The sequence below is a fragment of the Cyclopterus lumpus genome, chromosome 7 (genome assembly GCF_009769545.1).
Source record: "Cyclopterus lumpus isolate fCycLum1 chromosome 7, fCycLum1.pri, whole genome shotgun sequence".
NCBI lineage: Eukaryota > Metazoa > Chordata > Actinopteri > Perciformes > Cyclopteridae > Cyclopterus > Cyclopterus lumpus.
Genome location: NC_046972.1, coordinates 4,572,673 through 4,588,213, shown reverse-complemented (window position 1 = coordinate 4,588,213; position 15,541 = coordinate 4,572,673). Strand labels below are relative to the sequence as shown.

Here is a 15,541-nt window from a genome sequence, read left to right as displayed (position 1 = left end):
TAAGGCAAGGCAAGTTTATTTATAGCACAATTCGTACACAAGGCAATTCAAAGTGCTTTATAGCTACATAAAATTACAAAAAGACAAATAAAATCATTCCATAAAAACATTTAAATAATCATTAATTAATTGTATTAAATGGACGAGTGCAGATAAAATACTTTCAGTTGTCAAATAGAACTGTTTTCAGCCTGGATTTAAACATTATCAGAGGCCTGTCTCACATCTTCTGGAAGACTGTTCCAGATTTTAGCATAAAAGTGAAACGCCGCCTCCCCGTGTTTAGTCCTGACTCTGGACCAGCAGGAGACCACTTCCTGAGCTTCTCAGAGCCCGAGATGGTTCATATGGCTCTAACATGTCACACATGTACGTTGGTGCTAGACCATGAAGACATTTGTACACAAGCAGAGCTGTTTTAAAGTCTATTCTCTGAGCAACAGGAAGCCAGTGCAAAGACCTGAGCACTGGACTAATATGGTGGTATTTCCTGGTTCTAGTCAGGACTCGAGCAGCAGCGTTCTGGATGTTCTGCAGCTGTCTTACAGCTCGTTTAGAGCCCAGTGAGCAGGCCGTTACAGGGGTCTAACCTGCTGGAGACAAACGCATGGATTAGTCTCTCCAAGTCTGGTTTGGACACTATTCCTTTGATTTTGGCAATGTTTTTTAGATGGTAAAAAGCTGTTGATGTTATTGATTTAATGTGGCTGTTAAAGTTAATTTCTGAGTCCAATATTACGCCTAGATTTCTAACCTGATTTTTAGGTTTTAGAGAGAGTCTCAAGGTGACTGATAACACTTTCTCTTTGTTTCTGTGGGCCACAGACAATGATTTCAGTTTCGTCTGAGTTTAGCTGGAGAAAATTGTTTTGCATCCACACACTGATGTGTTCGATGCAGTGACAAAGTTAATCTACAGGCCCATATTCACCTGCCGTCAGTGACACGTATACCTGAGTGTCATCTGCATAGTTGTGGTAGGACACATTATAGCTGCTTATTAGCTGGCCTAATGGAAGCATGTACAGATTGAATAATAGGGGTCCTAGGATTGACCCCTGGGGAACCCCACAGGTCAAAGCCATTTGGTCTGAGACACAGTTACCAATTTCAACAAAATACGTCCTGTCCTCGAGATAGGACTTGAACCAGTTTAGAGCAGTACCAGAGATTCCCACCCAGTTTTCTAACCTCTGTAATAAGATCCCACGGCCAACTGTGTCAAAGGCAGCGCTCAGGTCCAGCAGAACTAAGACTGAGACTTTGCCTGCGTCTGTGTTCAGGCGGATATCAATTGTCACCTTGATCAGAGCTGTCTCAGTGCTGTGGTGGGGCCTAAAACCTGATTGGAAAGTATCAAAAGCATTGTTAGACAAACATATTACTGAACTCTCCCCTTCCTTCATACATGCTACTGAACTCTCCCTTTCCTTCATACATGTTACTGAACTCTCCCTGTATTACTCCAATAGCGAGCTTATTGCCATATTACCCCACTAGAGTTTATAGTGACATATTACCCAATATTACTCCACTAGAGAGCTTAGAGTACCATATTACCCCATCTTACTCCACTAGAGAGCTTATAGTACTATATTACCCCACGAGAGCGTATAGTACTATATTAGAGCTTATAGTTCTGACTGAATCAGGTTTAGGATGCACTGAGCGCTTCTCTCCTCTTCTCTCTCTCCTTCTGGATGCATTCACATCTCTTTATTGCACATCACTAATTCTACTTCTTCCCCAGAGTCTTTGTGCCTTCTCGCCTCTCAGGTTTCCATTGGTCGTGGCTGTGTCTGGAGCCGGTCCTGGCTCCTGGGCCCTGCCCCATGTCTCCTTGCCCCTGCTTCCTGCCTCCTGCCTCCTGCCCTTGGCCCTGGCCGAGCCTCCTGTTTCATGGGTCGAGCCGCCTTCCTCCTGGGCCCTGCCTCCTGCCTCCTTGGCCCTGCCCCCTGCCATGGCCCTGCTGATGCCCCGCCTCTCTACCGCTAAATCTTTTTTGAACATTTTACACAAACATACAACCACATTCAGTATTTAGCATGTAAGCCATTTTGTTGTTTTTGTTGTATCTAGGTGAGACCTATTTAGGACATGGACAACATAAGGGAAACCATTAGTAAAAAAAACTAACTAAAGATACAGTATGTTCTATACGTCCACTTATTCCTATTGCTACTGACCGGCCCAACGTTGACCATGTGACAGTAGTTAGAAGCAGTGCTAAGTGTTGTATTCCTCTGTGACATGCTGTCAGCAGAACACATTGAACACAGACAGAAACATTCGGCCCCGGCGGCGGAAACATGGAGATATTTCCTATTGAAGAAGAAGAAAGGGCATCACCTCACAGTCGGAAGAATATCACCAGCAGGTTGTTGATGCCGAGCAGAAGAAAAAAAACAACAACAGTATGATACTGCAGCACAACAACACACCAATGCTTTAATGTGTTACAGTAGGCGTGTGCGGCATGCAACGCACGTGATTAATAACGAGCTCCACGTGCCCACTACAAGAGTTGAAAGCATGAAAGAACATTAACTTTCATTGTGAGCGTGTGTGTGTGTCTGTGTTCTTGCTCGGCTATCTATGTCAGAACCCAAGTTTTAGTCCTTCAGAGTGAGGCCATTATTTTGGCTGGTCCTCACTTTGGGACAGACCTTCAAACGACACTTTGTGGTTCTAAGGTTCAGGATGAAAGCAGGTTTAGATGAGGGTTGGGCCTTTTGTTGTGATGGTTGAGGTTAGATTAAGGAAATGCATTGTGTCGTCCTCACGAAGACACAAGTACAAGATGGCACGATCTTAACTGCAGCCTCCAACACAATGACACTAAACAGTGGGAACTCTCCAGCTGTTGCCTTAAATTATTTCCTTCTACTTCCTCGGGGACAGCTGCTCCGACGCCACCGCCCTCGACATCGCCAGCCAGAGCGTGGAGTGCTACATGGCCATGTGCCACCCGTTCAAAGCCAAAAAGCTCATCAGCGCCATGTGGCCGGCGTCCTTTGCGCTCGCCGCACCGATCATCACGGGCCATGTGAGAACATATGCACCGCACACACCGCGAGAACATATACACCGCACACACCGCGAGAACATATGCACCGCCATCGTCTCTCCGGTCACCAATAAGACCGGGCAACAGGTGGGTGTCTTGTTGCTGGTCTGTTTTTCTTCAATTCAAGCTTCAATTACATGACGCCTATTTCTGTTAAATAAAAAATTATGAAATGATCAGTTCTTCATATTTAAATGGTAAAAAGGTTCACGGAGCAGCGGATGGGTGTCCTGTTGGCTGACAGAAGGTTAACCTGTAACTATTTGGATCGTTGATCAATCATTGAAGACGTTTTTTTTTTTAAGCAGAATGCATTGTGTCTGGTGGGTGTCCTCACAAAGGCTTAAGCACAAGGTTATGTGGTTGTGTGTGTGTGTGTGTGTGTGTGTGTGTGTGTGTGTGTGTGTGTGTGTGTGTGTCAGTGGAGGATCTGCTTTGCTACATTGGTCTCAGCAGTGGGAGCATGCGAAGTAACCATCAGAGTACCATTTCCTCTGTTCCCCGTACAGTGATGACATTTCTCCCCACTGAGACTGGTTCATTAGCACTGAAGAAGACACGCTCTTACGTGACCCTCCCACACGATGACACTGAACAGTGGGAACTCTCACATTGTTTCTTTGGGTCTGAGTGAGAGCGGAGAAACGGTAGAAACCCTGACGCACACACGCAGAGAGACAGAGACACACACACACACACACACACACACACACACACACACACACACACACACACACACACACACACACACACAAGTCTGTCAGAATATATATGCAGTGAGTTTAATTTGTTGGTCTTCGTGCGTTATGGTTGGCGTCCAAGGTGAAACATGAACAAACACAATATTAACAGCGGCCCTCTGAATGGATGTGCGTCATCGGAGCGCATCCAATAGCGAGCGCGCCTCCGCGTCGTGCCTCATATAAAAAGCTGCTCTCCTCCGACTCAGAGGAACCGGTGTTACTCCGGCTTGAAGTGAAAGTCCAAACAGATGTCCGCTCAGTTCAAACATTCATACTCTGTGATTCAATGTTTCCACACATAGAGCTGTTATGGATTTAAACCTCACGCTCGTGAGCGCGCTGGCGTGGAGGCTCTTTGGGAACAACTCGCTGTTTCCATTTGAAAACACCACTTCCAAGACGGAGGAGGAAGACTTGGAGGTCAACACTGATGTTTACTCCAGGGTGATAGTCACCGTGATCTACGCTGCTCTGTTCGCCGTGGGCTCTCTGGGGAACTCCATCACCTTGTACACCCTGCTGACCAAAAAGACGCTGCAGAACCTCCAGAGCACCGTGCATTACCACCTGGCCAGCCTCGCCGTCTCCGACCTGCTGATCCTCGTGCTGTCCATGCCCATCGAGCTCTACAACTTCATCTGGTTCCACCACCCGTGGGTGTTCGGCGACGCCGTGTGCAGGGGCTACTACTTCCTCCGGGACAGCTGCTCCTACGCCACCGCGCTCAACATCGCCAGCCTGAGCGTGGAGCGCTACATGGCCATCTGCCACCCGTTCAAAGCCAAGAGCATCATGTCCCGCAGCCGCACCAAGAAGCTCATCAGCGCCATGTGGCTCGCGTCCTTCGCGCTCGCCGCGCCGATGCTCTTCGTCATGGGCCAGGTGATGCGCAAAGGCGAGAAGATATGCACCAGCATCGTCTCTCCTGTCACCATTAAGACCGTGCTGCAGGTGGGTGTCTTGTTGCTGGTTTGTGTGTCGGTTCTGCGCGCACATGTCTCCACACACCGGGCCGTTACGGCCGTTACATGTCTGCGGTAACGTTTGACAAGCGGCGCGGTTTTACGCCCGAATGTGTCTCCAAATCCCGGTTTGTGCGCGTGGACACCCACATATGTTCATGGAAACGACACCGAATAAACTACATGGTAGCCTTCGCAGAAAGAAGGTGAATGTTGTTTAGATATTTGGGCTTTCATCGAATATATTAACTAATTTAGCCACATCAATTCCTCCTCACTGCATCAATTACATGATGCTTATTTCTGCAAAATGAAGAAATGTACATTGCAAAACTATCAAATGATCGGTTCTTCATATTTGAATGGAACATGATTTATTGAGCAGCATAAAATCAGGCACTAAAAAAGATGAGCAAACTTCGAGCAGCTCCTGGGCTGCTACAGGTGAGATGTTTCCTCCAGTGGATGAGTGTCCTGTTGCAGATTCATTCAATTAGTCGACTGACAGAACATAACCTGTAACTGTTTGGATCCTCAATTAATTATTGAAGACTTTTTTCCAAGCAAAAATTCCAAATGTCAGCTTCTAAAAAGCGGATGTGTTGCATTTATTCTTCTTGCAGTGGTAGTAAACCAGATATATTTCGTGATGATGACATTTTTACAACATATTTTAACAACATAATAATAACAGGCTTTCATTGGGGGGAAAAAACGAGACGACTTGTTCCAAACAAAGATGGTGGCCGGAAATTACATAACACCTCACCTCACTTACACAATATGAAGCAATATGAGTCTTATATTGGTTTGTATCAACGTTACTTTCCAATTTTCTGCCGAGTTAAAAATTCACCTCTTTAAAATGTTTTATAGCTGATGTTGTCGTTGGCATTGCCTTTTTATTGTATTTATTATTTGATTGCATTTATCTGGTTTCACTTTTTCATGTATCCTTACATCCTTACGTATCTGTGTTTATTGAAGCACTTTGCAACTCGGTTACAAAAAGGAAGAATAAAGTCATCATTCGCATCATTATAAAAAGCAGGGCGTTTCATTTCTGGCTGCCTGGAGTAGGGGGAAAAAAACAGTTGCAACTCGAGAAACGTGTTTTAAACGCTTTAATTTTGTAGCAACATGTTTTTAATCCACGTGGGCACAAGAGTCGGCATTCTTGGAAATTCCTTTGAAAGCTGGCATTTCTTTTTTTTAATTAGATGCTTTCATCTCTGTGACTCGAATATAATGGTAAAAAAGCTTTAAGACAGAACCTTGTCTGAACATTTAATTGTTCTAGCAATTTGCAAGGCCAAATCAGGCCAGGGGCGTAAAGTAAAGGGGCCCCTTTCTCACTTCCTATACTTCTGCATTCCTTGCTGAGACTCCACCCACCCGCCCTCATTTTGATCTCAACCACACACCTATAACCTTTTCACAACGTCATCTTGCACATTTGCGACGCTATTGCCGTGACAAAACCGGTCCGGTCCGGTCTGAACCAGCTGATACTCGAGCCCTGAGCAAAGACACGCCGTGGACACGGACCAGAGATGTCCCCCGGGACCAGTCTATTATAGTTTATAATAAGGCCGGGGTCCCTGCAGACCCCCGCGAGCTTCAAGTGCGTCATAGGTATTGAATGAGGGATTATTCCTGTGTGAGCCTCCAGATCGCTTCCTGGTCATTGTCCCTCAAATGTAAAGAGCCTGTGAGTCATCAGCAAGCGTGGCGAGAGCGACACCTGTGCGCACGCACTCCTTCCACATTCGGGAGCACGCCGGCCCCCCATCCTTCCCCGAGATGAATGCCTTTGCCGGGCAGGTCGTAAGGTCCCGTAAACGATAAGGCCATTCTGCCCGGCTGCGTTCGCCAAGCACGTACTTGGCATTGCCTCAGACTGATGTGATTTTGGTCGTGGGAGAATTGGAAACGATTGGGTGAGGTGTTTCGTGGATGCTCTGTCACTCCGGCGCAGCTTTACTCGGCATGAGACCAAAGGGAAAAGGAAGCGGGCCGTCAGCTGGTGCGTCTGTCTTCACCTCCTGTGTAATCAGTCCGATCCCCATCGTCTCTGTCATCTGCTGTGATAGAGTGTCGATTGAGTCTGGCTTTCCTCTCCTCATCACTGATATCTCTTCTTCTTGTCTCTCCAGGTCTTGTCTTTTGATTCTTCTTCTTCTTTTGTTTTTTTGCCTCTCTCATCCATCACGCCTGTAGGACAGTAACTAACTGAAACAGTGCCACGGCCACAAGTCCGATGCTTTCATTGAGGCTACTGGCATTCCTGAGCCAGGCTCCAACAGACATCTTACCCTAGAAATCACATGTGACTTTGTGTAATGGAACGCCTGGGGACCCCATGTGACGTGCACCGACACAGTGTAACATTGTTTAAATGTGCGTGTTGGCCTGTGAACATATTGCATATGTATATGGATGATGCAGCACAAAATGGTTCAGTCGGCGTCCTGCTGCTGTGGACGTTCCCCAAACACTCCGCTTGTTTTGACAACAGTGTGGGACACTGAAGGGAGAGAAGGTGTGTGTGTGTGTGTGTGTGAGAGAAAACTGACGTGAAATGCAAAGATGAGGAGGTCAGTGGGGACAAGAAGGGGGGGTGGGGCAGATTAAGAGGAGTAGCGTGCACAGCCGGGGTTAGGATTTCACTTCCCCCTGGCAGTTAGCCTGCAGACTAATTCCCCCGCGGTGCTGGGAGTGAGACTGCACTGTGGGTGGCAGAGATAGTTAATGCAGAACTTCTGAAAACGACAAATGTTGCCAATCTAAACCATTTTACGGGGTTCTTTCATTTTCAAGTCCTAACGCTTAGAGGTGGGGGTCGGTGACATTGGTGAAACCAGCAAGAGTACAATAAAAACACGGCCCAGTGTTCTCTTTTCCAAGGAAAGTAGCGAGCAGCACTAGCTCCAAAAGACTTGGCGACTCGTGTCCCTTTAGGCTTCCTCCAAAGCCAATTCCCCGAATTTACCATTGCGAGTGTAAACAACAAACATGGCTATTGTTAGCACTCTTAGCAGTGAAGCTAGCAGCTTGTGGAAGACCCCGGTCACAAGCAATGAGTGCACTGGCAGCAGTGTCAGTCAGATGAAGAAAGGATACATGTTTATTGTTAACAGATGAAATGATGAAGTCTCAGAGTCTTTGGTGCTTGGACTCTACGGGGAGATTAGTAATGGAGGGCCGACTGCCCCGATCAGCAACCAGATAGACCCCCCCCCCCATGGAGTCCAGACCTGGTGGTGAAGATGAGGCTGATAGAATGAAGAGTTGGATCTTATGAAGACTGGGCGGAGATGAGGAGGAGGAGGGGTGCGTATCAGCAACATGAATGAACTGAAGGGAGAGAGACAGTCATATTTAAATGAGACAGCAGCAAGATGATAACAATGTTATTGCCTCCTTCTGCTTATTGGATAGAGGGGACCGTGTCATGATTGACGCCGAGTAAACAATGAGCGAGCATGTGTGAGAAATGATTGGCAGACGTTTGAGGAATAAATGGCAGGCTTGCGAGGGGTCTTCCGACTGAACTTGCGCTGTAGCTTCACATGAGTTATCTAATTTGAAGGGAAATTAACATACTCAAGTCATTACCACAGGAACAAATATTGGTAAATGTATAATTTGACAAAACACATATTTAAACCACGTTTTGACACTGCTTCGAATCTACCCGCGTTTTATTGTTGTTACATTTTTCCAAAGCAAGCTGACTGTGTCATGTTGAAGAGGGTGTAAGTCCATCAGTTTGACATTTCTTGTAATAGCCTACTATTACAAAAATGATTCATACGACAGCATTTCATATTCTGCATGAAAATGGTTCAGAGCATAATTACATAAATGATTGTTTAGCATTCGAGCTCACGAGTCAGGTTCACCAACATCGTAGCCCACATCGAGCATTGAGTGGTCACTTTAGAAGAGACGTGTACACACTGATGAAGAGGAAATGGTACTAAAACCATGTAAGCGTTTGTTTGTTATGGACAGTTTTATTCACCGGTAGAGGGAGATAATTTCACGGGTTTCAAGAATCTTTGTGTCATTTTTCTTAATGCTGGAGCACTGAGCTCTTCTTTCAAAATGTATTTCTGGAAAGCTCTTGATCTATTGCCCTTCTTCCAGCACAGATGAAAACAAAAGTCATGAAGTTAACTGGCTGCAGTTTGACAGTAAGCTCAGATATTTCCGGTACACGCATATACTTTACATGCAGTGCGTTCAGCCTGGTGCTGGTGTGTGCACTTACCTGGGCCGGTGTGACTGTGGACCTGTCTGCTGAGTGGTCTCCTGCTGTTCAGGAGTCTGTGCCGTGGATGTACGAGGTCATGTTGTTTGTGTAGCAGGATAAGTTAGAAGTGCAAAGCTCGCTGGTTCATCAGAGAGGAACTTATAGAAGTGTCCCTCTATACTGTTGTCTGCTAGAAGCCATTTTTGGGGCGACTGTGAATCAGTGGAGAGCAGGGTCGTCCTTCAATCAGAGGATCGGCGGTTCGATCCCCGGCTCCGCTAGTCCATGTCGATGTATCCTTGGGCAAGAAACTTAACCCCAAAAATATCTCCCGTATCTGTGCCTACGGGGTATGAATGTGTGTGAATGTTAGTTAGTCCTGATGGGCAGGTGGAACCTTAGCTCCTCCCATCAGTGTATGAATGGGTGTGAATGGGTGAATGATGTCATGTAGTGTTGAAGCACTTTGAGTGGTCGGAAGACTAGAAAAGCGCTACACAAGTACAGGTCCATTTATTGGGTTCATTTATTGGACTGAATTGACACATGGCGTGATGACTATCATGGATCGACCGAGCTTTCTGTAAAAGCATGACGTCCTTGTCCAGTATTGAGGGAGAACCAGAGACTGTGTAAGAAGTAGATGTCGTCGCTGTGACGTCACCCATCGGTTTGTGGAATGCTGTTTTGAGGCCTTGAGGTAAGCAAGTCGATATATTTGGACTGCGGATGAGTGAAGAAGAGGCACAGTATACGTCTCTGGTAGGGTAGCGACCTGTCAATCACAAGGCATCTCCGCCCTAAAGCATACCCTGCTTTATGGTCTGTTTGACTCTAAATGGGCCATACTTTACTAAATGAACATCACACTGCATTGAGGAACACTGAGATTGAGACCATAAACTCATGTTTACTCAGGGAATAAATCAAGAGAAAAGTAGTCATTTTCTCAGACTTCCATACGATTTGACTTGTTTGTGCAACCAGGAGTCGCCCCCTGCTGGTCAGCAGAGAGAATGCATGTTAAGGCACTTAAGTGTGTTTGATGCATATTTGGAAACAAATATAATAACTGAATGGACAAATAATCGAATAATCAGGTCCAGCCGCATTCTCTCTCAATACTGGACCAGTTGAAATGTTTCGTCCCCATTAGTCACTTAGACAAGTTGTTATGTGTATGGCATTCTGGTCTTTGTGAGTTGTAACTGGGATGTTACGCTGCAAATAGAGGGGCATCGTTGTTTATGGTTAAGCGGTCCTGCGAGATGCTTCATATGGATGGAAACTCGGTTCTAAAACGAGAATCGGCTCAAAATACCAACAATTTATTAAAACATTTGACGAAGAAGCAGATCATAAATCTGCAGAAGTTTTCGCCTGTTTGTCCGCGTCCACTGCAGCTAATGTTAGCGTTGCCATGCAGAGTTTGATAATAGGAATAGGTTAATGAACTGCAAATGTATTTTCAAGATTTGGGAATTCCCTGTATTTCTGCTAAAGAAAGACTATTTGTATACTTACAACAATAATAAAGCAATGTCAATCATTTCAAAGAAAAGACTGAGAAAGTATTCACCTCCTTTGCTGTGACACATTCTTCTTGATCTTCCTTGAGACGTTGCTACACTTTGATTGGAGTCCACCTGTGGTAAATCTAAATGGATTGGACATGATTTGGAAAGGCACACACACACACCTCATTTCTCCTGTTTATTAGATTTACATTCAGAGACAGTGATGAGTTCCTGGATGGTTGACCCAAAATAATCCTTCTTTACCATAATTCTCATGGTTCAACTATTTGCATTTTATTCGGACAAAGTCCGAAGTGTTAATCAGAATTGATTGAGTGTAATTCTAACTCTTATTTAGTAATTCAACATGCATGCCACAAAAAGTACCACTCCTTTCATGCATTGGAGAACACGTTGGAGGCGATTTCCCTGCATAACCGACCCGTGACTCATTTCCCTACCTGCCATTACCAGCAATTCTGGGAACATTTCAAATTGAACTGGAATAGCGGCACAACCGTCTCGATTTGTGCCAAAACCAAACCTTCTTTTCTTTTCAAACGCAGCACATTTCACCAGGACGTTCAGTCCGGTGGCCCACGCCGCTCACACTAATCACACAGCTCCACGATGGCCATGAAATGAGCACGGTTTTGAGTCATTGCACACGTTTTATGAAATATTGCCTGCGCCATCTGCTTTCGGGGGACTAAACTGAACCTGAAGGAAACGCGTCGGACTGTTGATGGTTTGACTCTGATAACTGTCTATCATGAGTAGACGGCCTGTAAACCTTGGACTAAAACACAACGTAGTCTGATACGGGACATTCTTGTAAACTTCCTTCTTGGCTACGGTACATCGGGGAACCTTCCGGGTTTGTTTCCCCTCTTCAAAAGTAATTGTCCAGATCTCGTTGGACCAGTTGCAGAACCGAGCTTCTGTTATGTATACATCCTCTCAGCCGCACTAACTGAACTCAAAAGTGACAAATGGAGCTTTGCCCTTGCAGAACAAATCTCTCCCACTGCATCCACTCAAGTAATGTGCCGCCTTCCAACGTCTGCATATATTAGATTTGTGACGCCTCTTTATTTCCTGCTGCTCCAAATACGAGGACATGTTATGAAAACTGTTCCAAAAGACCTCACACCGGACTGTAATCGACAAAGAGGTAATAGATAATAACTGAAATGTAAACCAAATACATGATGTGCCCTTTGGTATGCTGTTAACGTTATTCAGCATATGTTTACATGGAATAAATCTCTATACATGATCATAACGGTATCCAGATTCCTTACCATCTGTGCTCCGTCCCCAACATCGCGGCCTCAACATTTGTATTTATAACACTTTTCAAATAAAGATATTCACATTTCTAACAAAATGATTTACATTTCTTACCATCATATTCACATATTTGAACAACAGTATTTACATTTCAACATTTTTTAACCCTTACACAGTGTGTTTTCAGTTCATTAAAGTTAATTGAAAACCCTTTGGTACCGTGTCACTTCTGGTTGCAAGAAAAACAAACCAAGATGGTGACGGACAACATGCGGAACTCCAGGCTTCAAAACCGTATTCCTCAAACCAACTTCTTATATACAGTCTATGATCAGAGTCAAAGCTCTGAGTACTCAATAGGGAATTCATTCCTGGTTAATGGGATTGTGATGGCCCTTCGTTTGATGGTGTCGCAAAGGCAGCTCCATGTGATTGGTAGATGGGGCCGGACTGGGAGCCCCGATCAATACTTAAGTCGATGATGCTGATGAAGTGCTGACTTACAGTGAGGATGTTTACAGACACTTCATGAGCAGTTGGGGTTTCACAGAATAGTCGACTTTCAAACCCACTCGTGGATACTACTGAGCTTTGCATTGGAGACCATGTGTACGTCTGTGGCTTGTTACTACAGTCAAACTCAGACTTCAAGGGGATTAGCCAATCAGATTGCAGCTCATTCGTAAACTGCCTCTGAGCCAATCAAGGACTTTCACCTCCCCCCAGACTGGTCCTTCCTACATTAATTAACCCTATATACTTGTTGTATTTGGGACATTTTTGACCAGAATTGATCATTGAACAAAAATGATATCTCCCGTGATTGACTACTTTTTTTGGGAGTCGTTAAAGACGACTAACATGCAGCAGTCCTGAATGCCCTATAGTGAGCAGTAGCGCTGGGTATCCCTGTCTGCCTCCACAGTACATTTAAAGCAACAGTTCCAAGGACTCGCCTCCACCCCCACCTTCAAACAGTAAATCACTTTAATACCACAGCATGAATGCGTAGTCTGCCATTTGTTTAGTCAGCGCAGATGAAATATCTTCACAGGAGATGACACCAGAGTAGAGCCAGATGTGAGCGTTTTTTGCGTGTGATTATAAAACCCCACGAGGCACGTGGCATGTATCCTAGGCAGAGACTTTTAGTCTAAACAATGTCCCCATGATGCAAATATTTGGATTAGACCCCGCTGAAAGTGGGATGGATGCTTATTTAGATATGAGGATATGAACATGCCATGCATGGCAATTAGGAGTGTGCTGGAGGGAAAGATAATTAGTCTGTCTATGCAAACACTCACGAAACGGAAGTCAGTTATTTGAGGGTAATAAATGTTTTCTGAAAGAGCAGTAGAACTTCTTCCTACTTCATATGGAAAGGGATTTAAAAACAAGGACAGGCAATCTATTAAACATACATGTTTCATATTATATTGATATATTACCGGGGTCTTTATAAGTGAATAAACAGGACACCACTGTTTTTAAAACCCGCAAAACTATTCATTGAAAAATATTCATTAAACTTGTAAATTTGTAATTATATCAAATATGAAAACAACAACATTTGAACACTTATTAAATGTGAAAAAAGGTGGAACCATTTTTAGAGAGGCCGTAATATTAAACTGGAGTTGTATTTGTCGTGGTATTAAACATTGGCATTGTGGAGGTGCCATGTCAAAGCAGCCCGAACGACCGCAACATCGCAAACGTCTGGTTCAGACTTTTGTTTTGGCAAAACCAGATTGTATCCGGATGGATTTTTTTTAATAACATCAACAACAACTTGAAAACAATGTAAAATGTGCACATTAGAGCCAAAAAGGTTAGGCTTTGCAGCGGGTTTCCAAACGGACTACTACACTTTATCAAATCTAATTTCAAAATGTGGACGTGCTGAGCAGAATCCATGACGAGGGAGAAGAACAGTCAGTGGACAGACGGCGAAATAAAGCGTGTGCTGGCACTTTCCCTCTGCTTTCAATAAAAATCATGTACCACTTAAAATGACCACTTCAAAATAACGACAAATTCAGATTGTTTTTTTTGTTTTATTTTGGTCCAAAATAGTACCTGCACATTCTGAAATTGTACACATCACAAATAATCCTCTCGACAAAACACTTCTGAGGAAGAAATTGGTGCAATTTCAAGAACACAATGCCTCAGTGATTGGAACTTAGACTTTGTCTGATTGTATCTACAAAGCCATTACACTTTAAGTCACAGCCTATCTGGGTTTGAACAAAATAAATAATAAATAAAACTCTTCAAGCTATCAAATACCTCATTTGTCATTTCCACATATTAATCCTGTGCTAACTCAACAAGCCATATACAAACTGAGGTAGAAGCTCTTCAAGAGGGTTGAGTTGGGCCTTGTAGGCTACATTATTTATTGATAGAAAAATAAAAGCTGTGCAATGCATGAACAATTTCAACACACCAAACTTATGAACTGAAGTGACTGACATTATTACAGTAAATCACACACTGTTCACTTTCTTTAAATTTCCACAGAAGACAATCATTTTCACAGAACTATATCAGGGTGCAGTGTCTCCTGCACCATTGTTTATTTCACTCCTGAAACCTGGCATCGTTTAGCTTTCACAAGTGCATCAATAACAGGCGTCACATCCTGAGTGGCAGCCAATGTCAGGATGTTATTCAAGCGCAGCTTTGTTTTATTGATGCTCATTACAGAGAAAAACTTGCTCACAAAGACATGTGGTTCCAAACACGCACAACACTTTTGCAGCAAGGACTGTCAAGTTGGGGTAACGTGGCAAGAGATCCTGATCAAATGTGTCCAAGCCAGCTGCGGCAAATTTGCCCTTCAAATCTGAGTCACACCGCAAGTCTATTATTTCAAGTTGGATGTTGACGGGCAGATCAGAGGCATTCGCCGTGAATGGCGAGCAAACAACTTTGAAGTATTTCTCCAGTTCACCAAAAAATCTGAACGCGTTGCTCAAACCGCCGCCATAGTCCCGTTATTTTATCTTTGAACCGCTTCCTGTCTGCGGCCTGTTGGGGCGCGCACACCTCTTTCAGACAAGGAAAGTGAGCTGCATCACCACCTGCGAGTTGCGCCGCCGCAAGAAATCAGAAATCCTGTCAGGCTGATATTTGCAAAAGCCGGGCGCTTTTCAGGGCGAACAATCTCCGCAGCCTTCAGCATGCAATGTTTCACAAATTCCCTCTCACTAAATGACTTTGAAGCCACCGCTATTTCATTAGCAAGCCCCGCCAACAATTCATTCACCTTCTCTCTTCTCTGTTGTCCTTGAAACTTGAAACTTGTTGTATTTGTCGGCATGAAGAGTCTCATAGTGGCGACCAATGTTATATTCTTTCAGCACTGAAACATGCTGTGAGCACACCATAACACACGGCTTTCCTATTCACTTTGAATATATAGGAGGATGACCATTTGTCAAGGGTCAGTCTGCACTCTGCGCCCACCTTTGACATTTTGGGGCAATGAGGGTGCCAAAGCACGTAATGTTCACATCGTGCAGGCAGAATGACAAGTTAGCTCCGGACTAGCTGTGGCCTACTAGCTTGGCCCCGGTATGAACAGTTTGCTCGCTTAACAGAATTGCTATTGCGACATCCAGTGGACACATTTAGAACAGCAGTTTCTTTCATTGAAAAGTTGCAGCTCATTCTTTTTTTGTGCTTTGCAA

General features: G+C 44.5%; 1 protein-coding gene across 1 annotated transcript in view; it reads left to right on the top strand.

Moving 5' to 3' along the window:
* The first annotated feature begins 4,119 nt into the window (after positions 1-4,119).
* ntsr1 (neurotensin receptor 1 (high affinity)) overlaps positions 4,120-15,541 on the top strand; it is a 29,397-nt gene continuing 17,975 nt past the window's right edge. The window contains exon 1 of the mRNA XM_034537717.1: positions 4,120-4,761. Within this exon, the coding sequence (XP_034393608.1) occupies positions 4,120-4,761 (642 nt within the window). The remainder of the gene's footprint in view (positions 4,762-15,541) is intronic.